We start from the raw sequence: 10,977 nt of genomic DNA on the forward strand, positions 1-10,977 counted from the left end.
CAGGAAAAGTAATAAAAGTAAGTAAAACACAATAGAAAATTTAGAAGATAATGAAATAAGCTAACATTGCTCACAATGAGTGTGTACAGGATAGCCTAATTTAAAGTGAGTACAGCTGGACATGGTGTCACACACCTTTAATGCCAGCATCATGGAATGGAGGCAAAGGGATCTTTAGGCCATCCAAGGCTGCATAGTAAGACCCTGTTTCTAAAGATTAGATTGAGTGCAAAGATTTGCAACCAGATTTAACCAGGAAAGAGGTGCTGTGTCTCGTGTGGAAGCGATGCTCCCTCCTTTCAAGAAGATGTAAACTGAACTCGGGCCGCTCATTTGAAAACTGCCAAGTTTCCTCACTCTAAAAGGACCTGATTCACTCTCTGAGGTCAGACCTTAGCTTGCTAATCTGCCACGACAGAGACTCTTCTTGAGTCCTTATCAGCCTTCCTCAGTGGGTCAGTGTTGTGAAGGCTGAGGAGTCTGGCAGAGTTCCTGTTCCTCCCAGGCAGATATCACAGGGCAGCAGGGCCCTCAACAGCAGGCAAACATTCTTCCCAGAGCCAGATGAGGAGCTGAAGCCGCCAGGGGAAACAAGAGTACCAGGTAAAAAACTGTTTTTCTAAATCTCATCAGTATTTTGGGCACAGTTCAGGTCTGAGAGGAGGAAAGTTGGGTATAGGTAATAGTCAAGGAGATATTTGTTAAGGAAAATGAGTGAGAGATTCTCAAACTTGTGGGAAGGATGCTCAGTCGGATCTAGAATCTCAGAACACTTAGTCATCTCATGTACTTGTGAGCATCCAAATAACATCCATGAGACTTGGGGTTATGAGACTACATACTGTGATGGTCTCAGTAAGGTTTGTCGTGTAGATCCCACCAATGAAAGTGACCAGGAAAGCAAACTGAGAATAAGGAAGCCATTTCTAACAGAACTTCAGAAAATGGAATGAAATTGCTCTGGACTGCATGCAGTCTCTGCAGGACCTCTGTGTGCAGACGGCATATGGGCACTCTTGCACAGCGAAAGACCACTTGCTTCAGTTAATAAGTAAATATTCTGCGTTATAGTTAATAATGGCCTTTCTGAAATATATTCTTCAGAGCTCTAATTTTAAGTTAGATGGCTATTCTCTAGTCTTAAAACAAAAGGTTGTTGGTCACAATTTAGAAACCAGACTCCAAAGGCTTAGGCTCTTTTCCAAATCTTAGAGGCTTTACACTACAAGGCCAAACTAGAAGGGAAGGCAAACCTCTGCCTCACGTCACACTGTTCGTAATTTAGAAGACGTGCAAAGAACTAAAGCAATTTCAGCATTTGGTTTTGATTGGCATTCTTTCGAGAGTAAATTAAGGTCTTTAAAACTTTTAAAATACCATATAAAATATCAAATCTTATGAGTTGTATACTTTTTGTTTCTTTGTTGCTGTTGTTTCTAAGATTTATTTATTATGTATACAGTGTTCTGCATGCCTGCAGGCCAGAAGAGAGCACTAGATCTCATTAAAGGTGATTGTGAACCACTATATGGTGGCTGGGAATTGAACTCAGGACTTCCGGAAGAGCAGCCAGTGCTCTTGACCTCTGAGCCATCTCTCCAGCCTCTACTTTTTGTTTGGTTTGCCTGTCGGAGACAGGGTCTCATGTAATCTAGGCTGGCACTGAACTTACTATAGCCAAGAAAGACTTTGAGCTGCTGACCCACCTGCCTCTATCTCCTGTTGGGATTACAGTTGTGTTGGGATTACAGTTGTGTTGGGATTACAGTTGTGTTGGGATTATAGTTGTGTTAGGATTACAGTTGTGTTGCGATTACAGTTGTGCACCCATACATCTGGCCTCAAATTCTTCATCCACCTACATCAGCCTTCTGAGTGCTAGGATTATAGGCATGTGCTACCATGTCTACCTTGATGCTTATTTTTATATCAAGACCTACCACACACAACCCAGACTCCACTTCCTTTGTTTTCCACTGCTTCTTCTCTTCCTCTTTGAGTTATGACTAGAGCCCCTGACTTCAGCTTCTATTTCTGCACATTTTTTAACTTCTCACTTAGCTCCTGCACTAACCAATGCTCCTTATATCTGGACTCAGTGTTGGTGCATCCCAAATTTAAGTGGAGTGGGCTGAAATCTTCAGCAACTTATTTTTTTTCCAATATGGAAATCTATTAAATATTCATTTTTCAATCTATGGCTTCTCTTGTTGAAAGTTCTATTTGGCAAAGTTATTTTTTTTAAAAAAAAAAACAATGCTGTCAAGGATTATTTCCCCAAAGCTGGGATCAGTGGAACAGGTCTGTAATCCCAGTTTTTCAGTCAGCAGGGACCCAGCTAAAAATGGTGAGTGAAGGGAAGGTTGGGGATGTAACTCAGTGGGAGAGCACTTGCTGAGCATGGAAAAGGTGAGGGTTCAATTCCCAGTCCCACTAAAGTATCTTTTGAAAGATTATATTCAGTGTTAAAATGTATCTCCAACAATGTAGAGCCTTGGAGGAAATATTAGCACCTCTGAACTTCCCACTAATACAAAAATATTTCTGTCCTCATTATTTGTAGGAATACCTTTCTGTTATTGCTGGGAGTGTAAAAAATGCCCTATGCTGAGATCACCATAAATTTGGGCAAAGTGACTTTGGGAGAAGAGAACAGGAAGAAAATGACCAATAATTGCCTGAAAAGACAAGAGAACTCGAGTGTCATCCAGGCTGTCTGTGCACTGCTGAATTCTGGAGGAGGCGTGATCAAAGCAGATATCAATGACGAAAACTATAGTTACCGGTGCCATGGGCTGGGACAGGATCTGGAAACTTCCTTTCAAAAGCTCCTTCCGACAGGTTCACAGAAACACCTTGACTGTATGCAACAGAACCACCACTTCCTGATTTTTGTAAAGTCCTGGAGCCCAGATGCCTCCAGCCTTCCGCTGAAGATTTGTAGCTTACGCTCCAACTTATACCAGAGAGATGTGACCTCTGCCATCAACCTGAGTGCCAGCAGTGCCCTGGAGCTTCTCAAAGAGAAAGAGTCTAGAGCCCAAAGAGGTGTCCCCAGTTTGCAGTCTCAGGAATGCACCCTCAACAGATCCATCCAGGAAGAAGAAGATATTAAGGTGTGTGCCTCAGAATTTTTCAAAAAAGATAAACTCAATTATAAGGAGAGGCTTAACTTCACAGAGTCAACACACGTGGAGTTTAAAAGGTTCACCACCAAAAAGATTGTCCCTCGGATTAAAGAGACGCTGGCTCATTACGTCTCCGCATTTGCCAACACTCAAGGGGGATATGTAATTATTGGGGTTGATGATAAGAGCAAAGAAGTGTTTGGATGTAAGAAAGAAAAAATGAACCCGGAATTACTAAAAATAGAAATAAAAAACTGCATAGAAAAGTTGCCCACATACCACTTCTGTCGTGAAAAGCCCAAGGTGAATTTCACAGCCAAAATTGTGAAGGTTTACCAAAAAGAGGCCCTGTATGGTTATGTCTGTGTGGTGCAAGTAGAGCCCTTCTGCTGCGTCGTGTTTGCTGAGGACCCAGACTCCTGGATCGTGAAGGACAATGTTGTCAAAAGACTGGCGGCTCAGCAATGGGTGGGCATGATGCTGGGTCTTCAGCCAGGTAAAGAAAAGATGGAAGGCATCGCCGAGGCTGTGAACCCTCTTCTTCACCTTTTGAGGGCGTTCTGTCATGTAGTTTAGCTTTAACAACCAGAAATAAACTTTTGTTTACAGATGCACTCCCACAAGAGTGTTCTTTTCCTAAGGGCTTAGTTCCAAAGACTCAGAGTTGCTTTGAAATTGAATGAAAGAAAGAAAAAAGAAAGAAAGGAAGGAAGGAAAGAAAGAACGAAGGAATAAATAAATTTGGATTTCAGTCTTTTGGGGGCAAGTTATCATATAGCTTCAGCCATGAATTAGTGAGTTCCTTTTCTGTGCTGTAAAAGCCTGTTGACAAAAGTTGGCTGATTTTCCTCATGTCCATGGAATAGTTTCACTGGAAAAATAATATTTAGAGGACATCATTTAAATATGACACTACACTAAGTATTTGGAGGGAAATTCTCTCTCTCTCTCTCTCTCTCTGTGTGTGTGTGTGTGTGTGTGTGTGTGTGAGAGAGAGAGAGAGAGAGAGAGAGAGAGAGAGAGAGAGAGATAAAATGTGTGACAAATTTGAACCATTTCAGTAAATCTAGAAGCATATATCTTAACCTCTGAGGCACTACACCACGGGAGGAATGAGGCAAGAGCAGATAGATACTCCGGGTAGTGACCACGCTGAGGGAGGAAGACCGCTGGTGGTTGTACTTCCCTTACATCTTGTTTGGCAGTCAGCCTTGGTGCTTCCTATTCAACCCAGAAAAGACCTAAAAATAAGTTCATTTACTTGCTTGCAGGATCAGATGCTCCCGATTTAATGAAATACCTTACATCACTGGATACAGAAGACAGTCGTTACAGACGTCTTGGCATCATCCCTTGTCTTTTCCTAATTTTGTCTGATCTATTTCCTCATCTCTCCAGGGAGATCCTTCCCCTTTCAATTCCTTATTACGTTGGATGGAAATTAAAGGCAACTGTAACCACCAGTTACAGCCTGTGCTGCCCTCTTTGACCACAGGACTGCTCCCAGCCAGCGGGGCTTTCTTCTTTCCTCCACTGCTCCTGCAGGTGGCCACCAAGTGTACAGCCTGCTTGCATTATTGTGTTTTCTCTCACTGTCCTAGAGCTTCGAATAACAGCTGTGCTTCGTGTGACTTTGGCTGCATCTAGCTTCCCTTTCTTCTAACAGGTGACCTGGCATCAGGGTTTTAGAGTGGGAAGGAAGCTCAGGGACCATCACCTCCTGAGAGACAGGAGAAATGGCACTGGTTTGAGTTACCCAGGGAGGCACACTCCTGGAGAGCCACAGAGCAGTTCCCAGCTTCTTTTCCTGCCGTGAACAGCTGGGTGAGACAGCGTAGCGCCTCGTACCTGGTTCTCGTAGAAAGAACAACTGCAAAGTTCTTCCACGTTTGAGTTTTCATTTTACCTGAGACCACTTTGTATACTTGCTTAGATCCTTCCAGTTTGCCCACCACTGATCCCAGTGCTCACCCGATCTCATCAGGTTTGTCTGCACCAAGAAGGCCAGCGCATCTCAGCAAAGTCCTGGAATATAAGGAGGCTCTGCAGCGCCGTTTGTTTCCAGGTACGCCTGTTTGGCTTTTGAGACAGTATCTTACTATGCAGTCTAGCCCAGGTTCCCTCTTCATTTCAGCCGAGGGGATTATCTTTATACAAAAAAGCATAGCTCAGTGGTAGAGTGCTTGCCTAGCATAGGCAAGGTCTTGAGTGTGATACCCAGCTTTGAAAAAAGAATTAAGTTGGGAGGAATTGATAGCAAGTAATTCAAATCTTTTTTCTTAGAGAAGGTCAAATGTAAGACCTACCAGACATAATGGTCCTACAATCACACACACACACACACACACACACACACACACACAGAGAGAGAGAGAGAGAGAGAGAGACAGACAGACAGACAGACAGACAGACAGACAGACAGACAGAAGTCTTAAATCCTAGTCCTCAATCTCCATCAATCTTCTATCTGTATTGATTTCAAACCACCTATGTCTTTTAGTCTTCAAAATGGAAAGTGCTAGAGTTCTCTTTGCAACAGGAAAACCATGGTTCTGAGACTAGAGTTGTCCTTTTCTGTCAGGTTGCAAGAACAGTCGTAGGCTTTGTTTTCAAGTTTTGGTAACTTCTATTCCTTCACTTTTCAGTGACAGAGGCAAACCTGCAGTTTCAGCCAGAATCCCTCTGTAAGAAGCTGTTCTCAGATCATCATGGACTGGAGGACTTACTGAAGGCACAGATACATCCTTGTTCTCATGGGATTGTGATAGTTTCTAGAAGCTGGGCTGGTGATATTGGTTTAACGAAAGAGCAGAAGGTCCTGTGCGATGCTCTCCTGGTAGCAGTCAACAGCCCGCTGGTACTCTACACAATCCTAACAGACCCGAGTTGGAACGGAGGATCTGACTATGCCCAAAACACTGCTCTTCAGTTAAAGCAGCAGCTACAAACCCTTGGCGGCTACTCAGGGAAAGTGTGCATCATTCCAAGGCAGATATGCCTGAGCAGCAGAGGGCTCAGACCTGATCAGTCCCTTGTGTGCTACCCCCGATCCTACACACTGTCTAGTCAGACAGAAGTGGAAGATGTGCTGCAAGCCCTTGTGGTGGTCTCATTGTGCTCCAGGTCCGTGCTGAGTGATCAGCTGGGCTGTGAATTTTTCAAACATCGTATAGAGGAGCAATGCCACTCACTTTCTGAGAGCCTCCGGGAAACCCGGGAGCTGTACATCCATTGCTTTCCAGGAGCCAGGAAGACACCTCTAGCCATAAAGATCACGGAGAAAATCAAGGATGTGTTCCACTGCAAGCCAAAGGAGATTCTCTATGTTTGTGAGAATGACTCCCTCAGGGAGTTTGTGAAGTGAGAATTTTACCATCTAAACTTCAGGGGGTGGGGGGAAGGCTTTCATCACAGTCACAAAAGGAATTTGTTTCGAGGTTAAGGTTTGGCACTTTTTTTTTTTCACCGTGCAAGTATGGAAGCCTGAGTAAACACAGATGTCCAAACGTGGTTGAGCTTTAAAATCGGTAACTTATCATATTCAACCCCAAATAGGCTAAGGATGCTTGTCATTAGTTTATTTGTTTGAGACAGTCTTTCTCTTAAACTCAATCCTCCTGCGTCAACTTCCTGAGCACTGAGATGAAAGAGATACACTACCATGCCCAAACATGACTAATTCATAGTAGATACATGTTCACACGATCTGTGTTCTCAGATCTAAGAAAAGTAGAAACGAACCTGTTTTACTTTAAGTAACTTTTTGCTGGATAGTTAGTGTTTTGGTTATACAATTAGTCACTATATTTAGCTGGAAGTTAAATGCAAATACAATTTAATTTTGTCTATAAAATATTCACATATTTGAGTTGTTTTGCACCAGTAATTTAAGAAAATATTAATTCTCTAGCTTTCAGTGTAGTAAATAAGTTGTATATTGCACAGTTTAGCAAAGATGGAAAATTCATACTATTTCTTTTGGTTTTAATTATTCAAAAAATATTTTTGATCAGTATTTACATTAGATGCTATTAAGTAGAATGTCAGAGAAAAAAACAATGAAGACTTTACAAAATAAACAACGCAAGTGTTGTGTTATTGGTATCATAATAAAGATCTTCCTCTTTATTATGTCGGTCAACAAATACTCTCCAGAGAAGGAGACTCTTGGCCATACTAAATCATTAGGAAGCCAGGTGTGAGAGCGCATGCCCGTAATGCCAGCACTCAGGAGACTGAAGCAAGGAGACTGAGAGTTTGAGGCCAACCCTGCCTATAACAGTGAGACCCTGTATCAAAAACAATCAGCAAACGATAAACAGTAGGAGAAGTGAATGAGATGGGGAGGGGCCTTCTAGGCAAAGGGCACACAGCAGGTCAAAAGCAGTGAGAAATAAGATCTAACTGGAGTGGAGCCAGAGTATGGACACGTGGAAAATGGTGATGCTGGAATGTTTACAGGTGCTAGACTAACATTATGCAGATCTGTAACTAATTTTTTTAAATGTCCCAGCTAAAACCCCAATGCCAAATACCTATCAAGCTCCTAATGTGAGGAAGATATGGAGACAGCTAAAAATCAATGCTTTTCCCCAAGAGCCACAGGGGCCAAGCTAGAAGAGAGTGGACGTAGTTACAAGTCACGGCTCAGAGAGCAAAGCCCCAGGAACTGTATCCTCAGTCCTGTATGAGGGACCCTGTTGGATCCTTAGAGAAGGCAGGAAGCCAGCAGACCTGAGAAGCGTGTTTGTGTAGCCCAGCACACGTGCATGCTTCAGTGTACCACAGCATATGTGCATGATACAATGTAGCACAAAGGGAAATGGACTAGAGAGGAAGCCCTGTGGGCTTTCTTTTCCTTCCTTTCTTTCTTCCTCCCTCCCTCCCTCCTCCCTCCCTCCACCGCCCCCCCCAATATCTTCTCAGCAACTGGTGTTTTTCTTACCAAAAACTCAAAAGAGTTTCTGATTTTTATAAGACAAACAAAGGAAAAGACCTTGCTTTACACAGAATTTGAATTAGCACATACCTCTTCTGCATGTATGGACTACGATATGCCTCTAGGAGACTGTTTCCTAATCCTAAGAGGACTCGTTAAAGAAGTAGGAACAGGCATGAGTTACTTTTGAGATTTCATTTAACTGTAGTAATCTTGTCTTCCCCTGCCAAGCATCACAACTGGACCAGTAGAAATAGCAAGATTTCCTAACTTTTTTTTTTTTAGATCAAGTATTGCTATGCAGGCTAGGTTGGCCTATAGTCATTATGTAGTCCAGGCTGGCCTTGGACTCAGGATCCCCAGCCTCCTGAGGGATGGGATTATAGGCACAAACCACTTGACTGTCCAACTACTTCATAGTAAAATTTCAAATGAAGATTTAACTAAAATATCCCCAAACTGTATTCTATCTGTTGGGTACCTTGGAAGTAGAGTGGTTTCGTTGTGCTACCTCTATTAGTGAATCGATCTGCGAAGAAGAATGAACCTCTATTTCCAATCCAGAGAGTAGGGAGAGCTTTTGTTATCTTTGTTGAAATGCCTGAAACCATGGTTTCTCTTTTATGGTTACAGCCAACAAGTCGCTTGCCAAGTTGTGACCCAGGGGACCTTCATGAGAGAAGAGTTCCCAAAGATTAAACACATAGTGGTGGATGCGCCTGAGGATTTCTGTAGGAGACACGGGGACTGGTACGTGAAGGCCAAGAGCATCACCCATCCAAGAACAAAGCGGGCTGCAAGTGACAGCCGTCACCATGGGATCCTCTGGCTTTTTCTGGATCCTTTCCAAACCCATCCTGCAGACGTTAGTGGCCTTCCTGCTCCTTCTGCTCAGTTTCCTCGGAAAGCGATCACTGAGATCCACTGTGCTGTGGAAATAGCTAACATCATAAACGAGGAAATGAAGAGGATCCGAGAAAATCCTCCCTCCCACATATCTCCAGACATGCTGGCCGTGCTCCAGGAGGCTCCCTACGGGAAAGCGATGCCTGCCCAGGCTCTGCCTGGTGTGTGTGAGATCAAGGCTAACCTGACACTAGAAGAGATGGCTGACTATGTGGCAGGGAAATGTCACAGCCTGTTCCACGATGGCTATCTGCCCGAAGATGTTGCAGTTCTGTACCGGAGCAGGGAAGACGGAGGACAGTGTAAGGATGCGTTGCAGTACAAGGATGCGCTGCTCAGAGCGATGGCCCGCAGAGCGGCAGAGGTTGAGCTCTGCAGCGCTGCTGACGTTTGTAGCGATGGCGTCATTTTAGACAGCGTTCAGCAGTTTTCAGGCATGGTAAGGAAGATTGTGTTTGGGCTTAGTCCCGAAGTCGTGCAGTCAGAGGGGGTCCATAAACTCTGCTTTGCCTCGAAAGCCGTGACACATCTCTACTTGCTCTACGGAAGGAGGACAGCGTCCTGGTGACTATTGTAATTAACACAGGAAGCCGGACAAGAGCAATCTCTCCTCCCAGATGGGAGATGGGTGGTAGCTACTTCCTTTTTAATATTACAAGTGGAGAAATGAAGGCACATCGCTATGGCCTGGAGTCACGGCCTCCCCTCACCCCTGGGGAGGGCTGTATCGCTCTGCCAGTGGTGGCTGTGCTCTTTGCTCCATCTACTTCTCTTTCCTGGACAGTGACAAGCTAGTTTGATTCCCTGCCTCCAGTCTTCCTAACTCAATCCAGCTCTTATTCTGTCATCCAAGGATCCTAAAATAGAAAACGAATTTTATGAAATTCTCTGCTCTGGGGAGTTCTTGTAGCCTTCAAATGGAATGCGTTTCCAAGGCTTTCTATGGTGCTGGCTTCCTCTCCTGGCTCCATCCTGGATCATGCCTCCATCTCCCAGCGTTTCTAATGCACTCCAGGCTTGTAGCCATGTTGGGAGTGATGGTCGGATATCCTTTAGACCGGTTACTTGGACTGGGCATCTTGAGAGCAGCACCTAGGCTAGACTAGCATCTCAGACTGTCTCTGGGGCTCCAGCTTCACAGGGGCAAACTTGATTTCCTTTCCTCACAAAGTGCGGAGTAGTGTCTTGGGGTTGACGCTGTTAACCAAGGTCACAGCAGACAAAGACGTGAGTGTAAGTGCCACTCTGTTCGTTTAGAATGTACGCTGTGGTAATCAGTGGGCTAGGGGTGTTTGGCTAATTTACACATGCATCAAGAATATAGGAAGCTAAGTGATGTGAGCAGAGCCCTATAGTAAGAATCACTCTCTCCTCTTTTTCTCCCTTAATATGATAGATAATGCAATTAGTGTAATAAAACAACCAAGATAAATAGTTGCTTGTGGTGTGAAGCTCCTAAAACATTGTTAAAAGAGAGCAACAGAATATGATCATATCAGCTTGAGGAATGGAAAAATGAAAATAAAAACCTCCTAAACATCTCTTGATCTGGTGCATTTTTTCATTTTTGCTTATTTCTATTCCTTTAAGATATGTTACACACATTGCAAGTTCTGCAATTAACTTTCTATTCTATATGGCTGCTTCTTCCATTTAATTTTTTGCAAAGCATTGCTACAGTGCTACTGTGCCTAATACTTCACATTCATCTTTAATTCTTCCCTTTGCATATCCTAACAGTAGAGCTAGATATTGAAAACTGGTATAGCTACTCTGGAAATCAGTGTGGAGAATTCTCAAATAGCTAAAAATAAATCTACCAGCGAGACACGCCTGGGGCATATTCTCAAAGGACTTGACATCACACTCCACTGTGAACACGCTCAGCCGCACTCATTGACATCACACTCCACTGTAAACACGCTCAGCCATGCCCATTTCCTCTGTATTCACAACAGCTAGGAAACAACCTAAATGACCTTCAAAACTGAATGAATAACGAAA

At 43.6% G+C, this 10,977-nt stretch overlaps 1 protein-coding gene across 2 annotated transcripts; it reads left to right on the forward strand.

The window, feature by feature from the left end:
• The first annotated feature begins 272 nt into the window (after positions 1-272).
• On the forward strand, positions 273-10,514 carry Slfn14 (schlafen family member 14). Of its 2 annotated transcripts, none has more exons than XM_048437822.3 (5): positions 273-603; positions 2,564-3,624; positions 5,113-5,193; positions 5,774-6,488; positions 8,701-10,514. In XM_048437822.3, exons 2-5 carry the CDS (start codon positions 2,598-2,600, stop codon positions 9,539-9,541), a joined length of 2,664 nt encoding a protein of 887 aa, XP_048293779.3. In that variant the 5' UTR covers positions 273-603; positions 2,564-2,597; the 3' UTR covers positions 9,542-10,514. The 2 variants fall into 2 exon arrangements, with proteins under 2 accessions (XP_048293779.3, XP_048293778.3); XM_048437821.3 differs by having other exon boundaries at positions 277-603; positions 5,062-5,193.
• Positions 10,515-10,977: the final 463 nt, after the last annotated feature.

The sequence above is a fragment of the Myodes glareolus genome, chromosome 9, assembly GCF_982192425.1.
Source record: "Myodes glareolus chromosome 9, mMyoGla1.1, whole genome shotgun sequence".
Classification (NCBI taxonomy): Eukaryota; Metazoa; Chordata; class Mammalia; order Rodentia; family Cricetidae; genus Myodes; species Myodes glareolus.

What these genes read in the sequence shown, in the direction of transcription:
- Slfn14 (XM_048437821.3), top strand. Translation starts at nt 2,598, where the DNA reads ATGCCCTATGCTGAGATCACCATAAATTTGGGCAAAGTGACTTTGGGA. An exon ending in GCAGCGCCGTTTGTTTCCAG is followed by an intron (nt 5,194 to 5,773) that starts GTACGCCTGTTT and finishes TTCACTTTTCAG; the next exon opens with TGACAGAGGCAAACCTGCAG. An exon ending in TCCCTCAGGGAGTTTGTGAA is followed by an intron (nt 6,489 to 8,700) that starts GTGAGAATTTTA and finishes TTATGGTTACAG; the next exon opens with CCAACAAGTCGCTTGCCAAG.